The 13887-nt window shown below is 40.2% G+C and overlaps 1 protein-coding gene across 7 annotated transcripts in view; it reads left to right on the top strand.

Annotated features, from left to right (window-relative positions):
• The window catches only part of NCKAP5 (NCK associated protein 5), a 1221671-nt gene that overhangs the window by 868607 nt on the left and 339177 nt on the right, over nucleotides 1-13887 (top strand). For 6 of the 7 annotated variants that reach the window (XM_088828971.1, XM_088828976.1, XM_055398855.2 and 3 more), the window contains one exon: nucleotides 12234-12383. The exons of the other annotated variant lie outside the window; for it this stretch is intronic. In XM_088828971.1, coding sequence (XP_088685097.1) covers nucleotides 12234-12383 — 150 coding nt within the window. The remainder of the gene's footprint in view (nucleotides 1-12233; nucleotides 12384-13887) is intronic. 7 annotated transcript variants of the gene reach the window in all.

Here is a 13887-nt window from a genome sequence, read left to right as displayed (position 1 = left end):
TTTGTAAGTCAAATCCAGGGATGAAAAAGAAGAGTTTTATATGTTTTGCCTGACACTACTAATGTTAAACTGTGAACAAATTGGATGTTCTTTTAAAACCCTGTGATATATCTGACATTATGTTTCCCCCCTTAAAATTTAGTATGCTAGTCCTAAACAAAAGCTGCTAGCAATCCCTGGGAATATTGTTATGGTGTTTGCCAACGTGCTAGCTAAAGTGACAATATATTCTGTGTACTCTCCCCACCACCAGACAACAAATGAGTAAGTAAATCAGAGGCTGAAGCCACTGGGGCTCATTGGGGCAGCTGTCAGCTAGACGGCTGTCCTCTACATTTACTTACAAACACAGTAGATATGTGTTTCTATTTTGAAGTAACTGAATCATCATTAACTATGGAAATGGTTGTGGTTTGTTAAATCTACCGTGCTGATAGGCCTCTGAGGCCAGATTCAACATCTCTGATAAAATCACCTGCTCCCTGGATAAATGACCAGGGAACCTTGGGAAGATGTGGTCTCGAAGCATGGCCCATGGTTGGATAAAGATCACAGATTCTCAGATAGAATTAGCAGTAGGGATAGATCTATAGGTACATGGGAAAGTCCAAAAGAAGTAACTTGGCCTGTAGAAAGAGCGTGACACTTGAAATTGCACTGGAATTAAATTCTGGCTCTGCCACTAATTATTCGGAGAAGGCAATGGCACCCCACTCCAGTACTGTTGCCTGGAAAATCCCATGGACGGAGGAGCCTGGTAGGCTGCAGTCCATGGGGTCACAGAGAGTCAGACACAACTAAAGTGACGTAACAGCAGCAGCAGCTCAGATGGTAAAGAATCTGCCTACAATTCAGGAGAACTGGGTTCAGTTCCTGAGTTGGGAAGATCCCCTGGAGAAGGGCGTGACAAGCCACTCCAGTATTCTTGCCTAGAGAATCTCTTGGATAGAGGAGCCTTGGGGCTACAGTCCATGGGATCACAAAGAGTTGGACACAACTGAGTGACTAACAGTTATACTTTTGTAACCTATAGGAGCCTGTTTTCTTGTCTATAAAGGGAGTCCAGGATATTTGTCCTATGTCCCCATGGCAGTGAGTATGTTAAATGATATGCCCGAGGTGATTTGGCTTAACTCTGAAGTGTTCTACAAATATTAGATGCTATTTATGTCTTTTGTGTCCTGGAAAGGGCTTAATGTTTTATGCTAACACCACCCAAGTCTCATCCTTATGTGATCAGTCTTAAATTATGTATTTTTATATTTTTGCTATGAATTAGTAGGCAGATATTTGACACATGGCTGGATATCCAAAATGAAAAACATGTTCCAACTTCCTTGACTGACTGTTTTTCCAGAGTTAGCTGGTTGTCTCCTCATATCCCCATGGTTTCATTTTCCATCTTCAAGTTAGAAAACTGCGTGTACTTGAGGTGGGTCTCTTCCCTTCCCTTCCTTTTCCTCTCTTCGCTCTCTCCCTCCCTTCTTCCTTCTTTCCTTTTCATGGTAAGAGCTAAGGACAATCTCCTTTAGAAAAATAATGAATGATCTGGAATACAGTATGTCTATTATTAGTATATATGCAGAGTTTCTGTATATTGGCATTGTGTTGGCCGTCAGAATTAAAAATTATAAAAACAGAGAGATGGGTGATTTAAAAAAAAAATACTTGCAACCAGAAGATACTTGAAATTATTCCTCCTCTAAGCAAAGGCTCTTTTCACATACAGGACTCACGATGGGCATGATTTCCTTTGAGTGTTACAAGTATCTTTCACTAAATTCTCCCTTATTATTGCTTACCAGGTCTTTCCTTTCTTACAGACAGAGAATGAAACATGCTAAATGCAAAAAAAAAAAAAAATAAATGCAAAGATTAGATTAGGTGATGTCTATCCTAGGGCCCAAGAGAAGTACACAGCAAAAAAAAAAAAAAAGTGTGGGGGAGGTTTTTCCCCGAGGAAGACAGACAGACAGATATAGATTTTTATTACCCAAGGTATCTTCTAGGCAGATCTAATTTTAATGACATTCTGTATTAACATTCCTGAACTTTAGTAGTATTTAAATACTTATTTTTCTAAATTGAGTTTTTACAGAAGATCAAAATTGTGGACATTTAAAGCTAGGAGGGACCTTTGAGATAGTCTATTTCTGTACATTCTATTCACAGATGAGGAAATTAAGGGACAGAGAAGTTATGTGACTTGACTAAAATGACACAGCTGGTTAGTGGCAGAGTTAGGAATGGAATAGAGATTTTTTATTTCTACTTGTTCTAAAAGTAAAATGGGTTTGTTCCCACTCTGGATGAGAATAGATCACAGTGAGATGGAATTTGATGGACCTTAAGAAACAGATGAGGCTGACCCTCCCTTTATCCTATCAAATGAAATACCAAGTTATGTCCACCTGTGGCATACACTTCCTTTCCCCTTTGCCCAAATTTTTGTTCTTTAATGATCCTCACAGTCCTGGGCTCAGACTTAATGTCACTCCCCCAGTTGATGGGCTGGAAGACAGCAGTACAACCATCTTAAAGCCAAGCTTGTACATCAGGCAATTCTGCAACATTCTTATAATTATTCTGTTTATTCTGCAGAATAATTGTAAGAATTAAATCAAATGGACAACCTCAAAAGCTTATCTAAAGTAAAAGTGATTTGTCTTATATATTGAAGCATCTTTGTCCAGAGGCTCTTAAATTTTGCATAGATTAGTATTACCTGAGGTGCTTTCTAAAATTACAGATCCCTGGCCTCACTCCTAGATATTGTGATCCACTGGGGCCAAAGTTGGCCAAGGTATCTGCATTTTAAAGAAGCCACACTTTGCTCCCCACACCCATTGACCAATGACTGACTGATGTCAGCCATCAACAGTGACCTAAGGAAATTTTAGTATTTGTCATTCTTGGAGTAACTGCATATTAAAGATTCAAAATCACAAGGTAATTACAGACTATGAGGTCTCATTTTGTGAAACTGTCATTTTAATCATGGGTCAGTCAACTCCTGTTTAGACTATTGCAGTAGCATCTTATTTTTCCCACGTCTGTGTTAACCTCACTCCAATCCATCTTCCACACTTTACCAGGGATCTGTTTTAGGATACAGATCCTACCTTGTCAACTGCCCGACTCTGTATCATGCGTGTGCATGTGTACACACACACGTGCATGAAAATAGTCCACCGCTTCTTATTGCCCTTAGAGTAAAGGCAACATTTCTTGACCTGTGGCATGGTCTCATTAGTCCACTGAGCTTCACTTTCCTCCCCAGCTACACATTCCTTCTTTCAGACTTTTAAAAGATTGCCCTCTCTCTCCCCAACCTCATGGGCATTTCCTGGTTAACTGCCATGCTGGTAAACATGAGCATTGGCTTTCCTGACCTCTCTGGCATCCCTCTAGTAATGATTTTTCAAAGCCCCTGGAATCTCTTCTTCCCAGCACATATCACAGTGTTATTTTATATTTGCTGGTGACATTTTGATTACTGTCTCTTTCCACAAGACTCTAAGCTTCATGACAACAGGCTCCACATATGTTTTTATTCACTTTTCTACCTCGGGCATCTTCCACAGTGCCTGGCATACAAAAGTTACTCAGTACATATGTATTGGATGGATGGATTAATTAATTAGTTATAAAGTAAGATGACCTCATGAAACCTGGCCTGAATCCCATTGTGCTGGGCCAGGGGAAGCTGATGACCAAAAGATGAATAGGACGTAATTTGGGAGCAGGGTCTTATGATCATTTTCCTCAATGATGTTTTTGAATAGTAGCTGGCCATCAGTTAGGGGCTGTCCTGCCTGCTTTTTGGACTAACTGAGCCCCTAGACTGTCATCTATCTGAGCTGAGCTGGTGCCCCTGAGAGTTTTGTGTTGATCGATATTATTTTACATAGGTCTGATGACGCTGACTACATGAGAACAAAAGATAAGGGCTCCCCCACAGGTGAATCATTGCCCTGGTAACCACTTAACGAAACTTACAGCTCCAAGGATTGCTTTATGTACCTTCAAGGCAGAGTTTGATTTAAACCCTTGGATACTAACTGAGCTTCTAAATCTTTAACTTCCTGCGTACCCACTGGTATTTGTTGAGAGCAACAAGCTTATGGTCTCAACCATATGTGAAATATGTGGGGAGTGAAAAGTTTTTTGTGGTAGCCTCACTTTTATAGAATTCACTGCTGATTAAAGTCCATAAAGGACTGAAACATGAAAAGAGGTCACCTCTGGAATCAGCTTATTCTCTTCAGTTTGCCATTCTCAGGAATGGACTTGGCTCATTTGTCTTGTTTCCCTCTTAGAGGTTTATATGAAGAATACATTTTATTTAAAATATGTTTCTGACCTCTGTCCTGCTCTCTTTTTACCAGGTAAATCACAGGAGATTAATTATTAATAGCAAAGGGATTAATATTTATGGTTGAAATGGGTTACTTATATGGGGATATACTTTGTATACTTAAGTTTTAAAAATATGGTCATGCTTTTTAAGCATAATATAAATCCAACAGCTGCCCTGTCTGAAATAGACAGTAGTCATCGTCAATGGGGTTTAGCCATCCAGCTCTCCCAGAACTCTCCCTTCCCCTTGTTTCTTTCCACCTATTTTCCTCTTTTGCTCATCTGTTTACTTAATATGTCCTTTCCATTTGTCTTCCTCCTCAATATTACATTACACTCCAACACTTTCATTGGTACGTGCTTAAAGAGACGAGAGTAAAGAAAAGGATAGGGTGGATAACTCTACAGCACTTACTGGATTTGTTTTAGGGCATTTTATTAATAGAATTGAAGCACAATACAATGTGCTTTTAAGCCTGAGAAGTGAACAGATGTGGCTTTCTTTCCTGGTGGGGTCATATAAAGCAGTCACAAACCTCCTCTCCACTTGTAGAGGACATTGACGATGCTCTGCCCCTACCCCAAAGTCGTCCAGCGTGCTCCCGAAGTCTCTAGCTATCAGTGTCTGTGTTGAAGAGCGCTTTTATGTGAGAAGTATTTTTAAAAACCTTACTGCCTGTGGCAGCCTGGAGACTGACACCCCAGGAGCCACCCCCAATGACTGATTCTTTGGAGGTTGGTGCATGAATGTCCCAATTCCCTTGCAGTGAGTTGGGAGGTAAAGAGTCTGCCTATAATACAGGAGACCTGGGTTGGAAAGATCCCCTGGAGAAGGAAATGGCAACCCACTCCAGTATTATTGCCTGGAGAATCACGTGGACAGAGGAGCCTGGCAGGTGACTGTCTCTGGGGTCACAGGAGTCGGACATGACTGAGCACAGACACACATACCCCCTTGGCACTAGGGTGGGATGATTCTGAGCTCTGTGCTTTGTCACATTTCCCTGAGTTTCCCATGGATTTAACTTCAGTTGGTTAGTAATATGCCCTCCAGTGGCTCCCTTGCTTGAGTCACTTCCCACCTGGTGATTTTTGCATGTCTCAAATGGACTACGTGCATGTAAATCCTTGTTCTTTAAGAACCCAGGCTAGACACTAACTAAGGACTTAGCAGGACTAACTGGGAAATTATGCTGCGACATGATATTTTGCAGGGAACCACATTAAAAAGAAAATTGACTTTTCCTTCAAAGCCCTTCATGCTCTGCCTTCTCTGCTTGGGAGTTCTCTTCCTACCTTCATACCACCTTTGCTAGCATCTCTTTAGTTCCACCTGTTCTCTTTATTTCTTCAAACAACTCAGTTTTCTGCATCTTTAAATCAAGGTTTCCACTTGTCTCTTCAGTGTTCTTTGGCTGTAGTTCTTTATATTTCCTTTCCTTCCCTGCCACTCTTTCAAATAAGCATCTGAGAAAATTGCTGCTATTTTCTCTTTTCACTTTTTGCATAACCACTGACAATTTGGTTACCATCATCACACTTGAGTCAAATAGCTCTCAAGTTCCCACTAACAACCTTCTTATTACAAAATGTAGAGGTCTTTTTTGTGTCCTCTTGTTATTCTTGTCATTTCTGTTACCACTGAGCATATTAATAGCTTTTCTCCCTGAAAATTGTGTCTTGAATATTTGAATTCTTAGAAACTTATATTGCAAGGGACATTTAGTCCATCTATTTCACTTTACAGCTGGGGGAAACTGAGGGACTGGAAAGACTGAATGTTTTGCCCAGCAAGGGGCACAATTGTAAAACCAGGATTTTAAGTCCAGGGCATCTGGCCTACCATCCAGTATGAGAATTGGTTTTGGTAAGTTCTCGTCCAATACTTTCAGAGCATTCCTGATTTTTATTCCTTCTTGTAGAAAACCCTTCCAGCTGGTCTCTTGGCTCCTTCCTTCCACAGCCCATTCTCCATTGTAGCAGTAAGGATACTGTTTCTAAATGTTAACCAGAACTTATCACTCCCCTACTTAGCCTCCAGTTCCTCTCTAGTGCACTTAAAATAGAACCAAACCCCCTTTCCATGCCTTGAAAGACTGCCATGGTCCAACTCTCTCTAATCTCATTCCGTGCAATTCTTTACTCTTTAAGAGTTCCTGTGTTCCATCACACGGACTCTCCCTCGACTGGTCAGCAAGACAAGCTTAGCCCTGCCACTGGGTACTTGCTTTGCTGTGTCTTCTACTTGAAATGTTTTTCTCCCAGACCATTGTCCAGCTGCTTCCTTCCCATCATTGGACTCAGCTTAAATGACCACCTCCTCAGACATACCTTACACTGATGACACAGTATCTCATATTGTTCCTAAACATACCACTGGCTACAGTTAGAGAGCTTACTGATTTGACTTGGAGTTTATTGTGTTTCCCACACTTAGGCTACAAATTCATAGAGTGTAGAAACTTTGTCTTGTTTGCCATACGTCTAGTACTAGACTATCAAATGGCCAATACTTTGTGATTAAGAAAAATTTATAGGATAAATAAATGAATTAATGAATGATGTCTGAGTTTTTCTTTCTCATGTCCAGTAACCCTTTCTTTTACCCTCCAGTTCTATTACCTGCCTCTCAGTTTTTCTTGCAATATAATCAAGCCGGTTTCCTCATGAACCAATAAGGACAAAATGCATTCCTGACTGGGGGCCTTTGTTCCAATTTTCTCTTTAACCAGAAATCCCATCCTATGCCTCTCTACCTATTCAAGCGGTATCACTCCACCAAAGCATAAGTCATTTCTGTTTCTAAAAAAATCACTCCTCCCAGTCATCATTGATCACCCTTTCTTCAATTATGTAAAGTGACCCTTGAATTTTATGCAACCTAAATACTCATATATAATCTATACTATCCTGAATTGTGTCCAGTTCGTTCATATAATAATATTTAGGCACTGTGCCTAGACACTTTATTGTGTGTGTATGCATATATATAGCCAGTCCTCATTATTTTTGGACTTTCTGAATTCACTTACTACTGAAAATTTATTTGCAACCCCAAAATGAAAACCTGCAGTACTTTCATGGTTATTCATGGACATTTGCAGAGGGGTGAAAACTTTAAGTCATCCAACACCTGTATTATCCCAGCTTAAGTCAACCAAAGCAATGTCCTGCCTTCTTTTTTCAGCTCTCCCACTGGAAATGTGTCCTTTAACAGTCTGTTTAGTGCCACTTTTTAACATTTTTTTGTGAGTGGTCTCACTGTTGAAAATGGTCCCCAAGCTGTGAAATGCTGTCTAAATTTTCCTAAGTGCAAGAAGGCTGTGATGTGCCTCATGGAGAAAATGGGTATTAGATAAGCTTTGTTTAAGCATGAGTTATAGTGCCTTTTGTGGTTAGTTCGGTGCTAATTAATCAACAATATATATTAAACAAGATGTCTTTAAATAGAAACACTCATGAAACAAGATTACATATTGATCAGTGATGAAACTGTTACAACCAAAGGCCTCCAGAAACCTAACCCTATATCTCCCCTAGGAGCAATGATTCATTATTTGTTAATTCAGTGAACACAACTATCATGAATAATGAGAGTTGACTGTAAATGTGTGTATGTTATGTGTGAGGCTGTTAAGAAAGTAGGGAAAGCTACTAGACTATTCAGATATGACCTAAATCAAATCCCTTATGATTATACAGTGGAAGTAAGAAATAGATATAAGGGACTAGATCTGATAGATAGAGTGCATGATGAACTCTGGACAGAGGTTCCTGACATTGTACAGGAGACAGGGACCAAGACCATCCCCATGGAAAAGAAATGCAAACAAGCAAAATGGCTGTCTGAGGAGGCCTTACAAATAGCTGAGAAAAGAAGAGAAGCGAAAAGCAAAGGAGAAAAGGAAAGAGATAAGCATCTGAATGCATAGTTCCAAAGAATAGCAAGGAGAGATAAGAAAGCCTTCCTCAGCCATCAATGCAAAGAAATAGAGGGAAAAAACAGAATAGGAAAGACAAGAGATTTTTTCAAGAAAATTAGAGATATCAAGGGAACATTTCATGCAAAGATGGGCTCGATAAAGGACAGAAATGGTATGGACCTAACAGAAGCAGAAGGTATTAAGAAGAGGTGGCAAGAATACACAGGAGAACTGTACAAAAAAGATCTTCATGACGAAGATAATCACAATGGCATGATCACTCACCTGGAACCAGACATATTGGAATGTGAAGTCAAGTGGGCCTTAGAGAGCATCACTATGAACAAAGCTAGTGGAGGTGATGGAATTCCAATTGAGCTATTTCAAATCCTGAAAGATGATGTTGTGAAAGTGCTGCACTCAATATGCCAGCAAATTTGGAAAAAACTCAGCAGTGGCCACAGGACTGGAAAAGGTCAGTCTTAATTCCAATCCCAAAGAAAGGGAATGCCAAAGAATGCTCAAACTACCGCACAATTGCACTCATCTCACACGCCAGTAAAGTCATGCTCAAAATTCTCTAAGCCAGGCTTCAGCAATATGTGAACCGTGAACTCCCAGATGTTCAAGCAGGTTTTAGAAAAGGCAGAGGCACCAGAGATCAAATTGCCAACATCCACTGGATCATGGAGAAAGCAAGAGAGTTCCAGAAAAACATCTATTTCTGCTTCATTGACTATGCCAAAGCTTTTGACTGTGTGGATCACAATAAACTGTGGAAAATTCTGAAAGAGATGGGACTACCAGACCACCTGACCTGCCTCTTGAGAAACCTGTATGCAGGTCAGGAAGCAACAGTTAGAACTGGACATGAAACAACAGACTGGTTCCAAATAGGAAAAGGAGTACGTCAAGGTTGTATCTTGTCACCCTGCTTATTTAACTTATATGCAGAGTACATCATGAGGAACACTGGGCTGGAAGAAGCACAAGCTGGAATCAAGATTGCCAGGAGAAATATCAATGACCTCAGATATGCAGATGACACCACCCTTATGCCAGAAAGTGAAGAGGAACTAAGAAGCCTCTTGATGAAAGTGAAAGAGGAGAGTGAAAAGGTTGGCTTGAAGCTCAACATTCAGAAAACAAAGATCATGGCATCTGGTCCCATCACTTCATGGGAAATAGATGGAAAAACAGTGGAAACAGTGTCAGACTTTATTTTTGGGGGCTCCAGAATCACTGCAGATGCTGATTGCAGCCATGAAATTAAAAGACGCTTACTCCTTGGAAGGAAAGTTATGACCAACCTAGATAGCATATTAAAAAGCAGAGACATTACTTTGCCAACAAAGGTCCGTCTAGTCAAGGCTATGGTTTTTCCAGTGGTCATGTATGGATGTGAGAGCTGGACTGTGAAGAAAGCTGATCGCCGAAGAACTGATGCTTTTGAACTGTGGTGCTGGAGAAGACTCTTGAAAGTCCCTTGGACTGCAAGGAGATCCAACCAGTCCGTTCTAAGGGAGATCAATCCTGTGTGTTCATTGGAAGGACTGATGCTAAAGCTGAAACTGCAATACTTTGGCCACCTCATGCGACGAGTTGACTCACTGGAAAAGAGTCTGGTTCTGGGAGGGATTTTGGGTGGGAGGAGAAGGGGACGACAGCGAATGAGATGGCTGGATGGCATCACCGACTTGATGGACATGAGTTTGAGTGAACTCCGGGAGTTGGTGATGGACAGGGAGGCCAGGCGTGCTGTGATTCATGGGGTCGCGGAGAGTCAGACACGACTGAGCGACTGAACTGAACTGAAGCATTTAGGAGACAGAGACACCGAGAGTTATTGAAATGAAGTAGCTTGCCCAGTATTATTTCCAAAGCTGATAGGTGGTAGATGTGGAATCTGGCTGCCATATCCCAAAGTCTTTTGGCTTTCAGTTTATATCAGTGACTTTTCTTTGTTTGTTTTAATAGATAGAATAATTCTGTTTAATTAAGTAGAATCCTAATTATTTCTGTGTGTATACACACACACCAAAATAGTGGTAGATAATATATTTTTAAAGCTTGCTTTGTAATCTCAATTTAGTGTTTAAGTACAGTGCTCTCAAATCTTAAAAGAGAAATAGAAGGACCTCTTTATTTCTAAATTGAGTTGTAACTGCAGTTTTCAAGTCCTTATCATGGCAATGAAGGTCTGATGAGTGAACAAACCTTAAAGAATCAAAGCTATAAAAATACAGTCCTGGATGTTTGTCTTGGCTTGGGGATCTGTACTTTAAACTTGCTGAGCATGTATCTGAACTGAACTGACTCCAGCTACAGAAGTGGACACACCTGTACATTGTATGTGGACACACCCAGGCCTGATTTTATAAAGAGCTATCACCTGCTTAGTCAATTGCACATTTATATAAGGAAATGGAAATTATATCTTGAAATCTGTTCCGAAACAGATTAACATGGGTTAAGTTTCTATATAGTAGTCTCCATTGTTTTATGTATTTATACATGCATGTATACTTATACATGTGTGCATATACATTGACTTTTTTCCTTCATATTTTATTTTCAAAAAAGAAGTTAAATAATTTCAGAACATGCAAAACACTTTTATGAACACAGTTTTAAAACCTGTTTGCTTTTTTTTCCTGCTTATGCTGTTCTTTTCCCAGTGGGTTTTTTAAGAATCCTATCTGTTAATACTTTTATATTTGCAAATGATCTCGGTCTAGTGCTGAATATAAAGAAACCTCTCACCACTGAGATCCAGTTTAGCCCACATGGTTGGCAACCAGCTGTATCAATATAAAGATTTCTACAGCATTCTGGTTAGAGTTAAAAAGTGTGATGGTATGATGATACCTGATTCTGTAGCATAGTGTCTTGATGTATGTATAAAAGTGGATGAGATATCTTTTTTTCATATGATATGCTCTTGACATTTCTTTTTACCTTGAAAGCAAGAGCCAGTCATGAGGCTCAAATTAATACTTCCCAACTTCAATGGCAAGCCACTCCAGTACTCTTGCCTAGAAAATCCCATGGATGGAGGAGCCTGGTAGGCTGCAGTCCGTGGGGTCATTAAGGGTCGGACATGACTGAGCGACTTCACTTTCACTTTCACACATTGGAGAAGGAAATGGCAACCCACTCCAGTGTTCTTGCCTGGAGAATCCCAGGGACGGGGGAGCCTGGTGGACTGCCGTCTGTGGGGTCACACAGAGTCGGACATGACTGAAGTGACTTAGCAGCAGCAGCAACTTCCAAAAAGGTTCAAGTGACAGGGTTGAGTAAGGAGCCACCAGCAAACAGGGAGACCAGGCAAGATAACATTTTATGTCTGCCTCAAGGCTATACTACAGATCCCTAAGTATTTTCTAGAAAGGAGGCTATAAGGTTCTTAAGAGCCATGTCATTATTGAGCACAAGGAACTAAGTGGTTTCAGCATAGAATTCTGAGATCTTTACGATTTAAATATTTTTTAATATTTTCTTTTGCCTTATACTGGTTGCACGTCCAGTGACTTTGATGATCTTATTTTGAGGAACTAAGCTGTTCATAAGTCAAGGTGTCAAGATTGACTTACTTTCCCGCAGTTTAGAGCAGAGTTGAATTTCACGGTGCGGATCAAAGTGAATTAACCACAGGACTTCACCTACAACTTTGTGGGCCCAGCCACTTCTCTAGCAGGGCAGAGGACATGTGCATTCAGTGGTGGTAACCCAGTGACTTGACCTGCCAAAATTCATTGACGTTATCTCTTGTGTTTATATTATTAAGCACCACTAATGCAAGCACCACTCAGAATTTGTTTAGCGAAATTTTCTCTAGCTCAGCCCTGGAAAGAAAGCAAAAAGAGTTGGAAGGTTCCAGACTTTTCAGCCTTAAACTCCTTCTTATTTTTCAGTGAAGATTACTAAAACAACAATTCTTTCTTGCTTCAGGAAAAACTGTCAGAAGAAGAGCGAAAACACAAGGCAGCTCTGGAAGGCCGTCACTCGGTGCTAGATGAGGACTCAAGGAGTGAAGGGAGCAGTGCAGATGAGGGGAAAGAAAAGACCAAATGGCTGTTAGAAAGACTGAAAGCTCTAGAGGTAAGAAATGGAACCATTTTTTACACATTTAAAGAAAAATACCCGTGTTCTACTTCTTTTATTGGCACTGCTTTTGAGTAAGGATAGATCTCCCTTTCTCAGTTCTCCCAGACTAACAGGATCTAGTAGGTGCCATTGAGATGCCTTTGTCAATGATGAGTATAACGTTAAAATTTGTTTCACTGAATGAGTCTTAACCTAGTAACTATGGCTGTATTGCCTTGAAAAGAGTACATAAGACAGTAATTCATCGTAAATTCAGTTTGGCCCTCAAACTAGATCAGTTTCCCTAAAATTGCCAAGTTCCTTAAAGGAAGGGCTGAGTGAAATTCTTGCTTATTTTCCCAATACCTAACGATTGAATAAATAAACAAACTATTGAATACTGTATAAGGACAGTTATAAGAAAAATAATGTTAAGCAGTAGAGCTATTTCTTCAAAAAAACAGAAAAAGCTTATGCTGAAGTTCAACATATAAAACATACATAAATAGAGGTGAAGTTGCACTAAGGGTGCTTTAAGGAGGGTTTTTGACCACCGTAGTCCTCCAAACAGTTCAAAACCTCGGGTCTGTTACTTAGTGGCATTTGACATCATTTCAACTATTAATTCCTGAATATTTATAGCAGCCCTCAAAGAGCATTTTAGTTATTAGTTCACATGCTGAAAGATCCAGCAAGGATGGCTTGTCCTGTGAGTTAGCTTACCTCCTTTCAATAAACGTTTTGTTTGCATATAATACTGGAACATAATTATTTTTAAGCAAGGACTATGGTAAGGCCACCTCTTCTTAAACTAGGCACAGTGGGGCCTCAGCCAGTATCTGAAAATGTAGCTCCAGTGTTCTTGCCTGGAGAATTCTATGGACAGAGAAGCCTGGTGGGTTACAGTCCATAGGTCGCGAAGAGTTGGACATGGCTGAGCAACTTTCACTTTCACCAGAGGGCCTACAGAATCCTGAAACTTCCTGCGGTAATGTGAAGAAACATGACCTTGGAAGATCTTCTTTTCTTTTACTGACTTCTGTAGTTCTGTCCCTAATCCTAACCTACTATGTTGTCTCTAGACGCATGCCATTTTTAATTTCCTCAGCAATAGTAAAGCAAAAGGAATAAGATGATGGACTTTGGAGACAGATTCCCACAGATTGGTTTGAATCTCAGTTTTTTTATTTTCTAGTTTTGAATCCTTGGGCAAGTCAATTAGACTCTATGCCTCTGTTGCCTCAACTGCAAAACTGGGGATAATAGTAACTTACCATACAGAAAAGTAATGAGGGCCGAGTGAGTTAATATTTGTACAACAGTGCCCGGCCTATGGTCTTTTCTATCCTTCTACTCCAAGGCTCCTGCCTTTCCTTACATCATTTTCCCCTATTTATCTGAGTACAATCAGTAATACAAGAACTATGAATAAAAAACTTCAGCTGTTCCACGCCGGAGTGACTGAAGGTTTAGTGTGTGATGTCACATATGGGGCAGAAGAGAGGTCAACTTAGGGACC

This window comes from Moschus berezovskii, chromosome 2 (assembly GCF_049115385.1).
Source record: "Moschus berezovskii isolate FMDL1 chromosome 2, NW_MosBer_1.0, whole genome shotgun sequence".
NCBI lineage: Eukaryota > Metazoa > Chordata > Mammalia > Artiodactyla > Moschidae > Moschus > Moschus berezovskii.
Note: the sequence above shows the minus strand (reverse complement) of the source record. Positions and strands in the feature narration are given on the sequence as shown.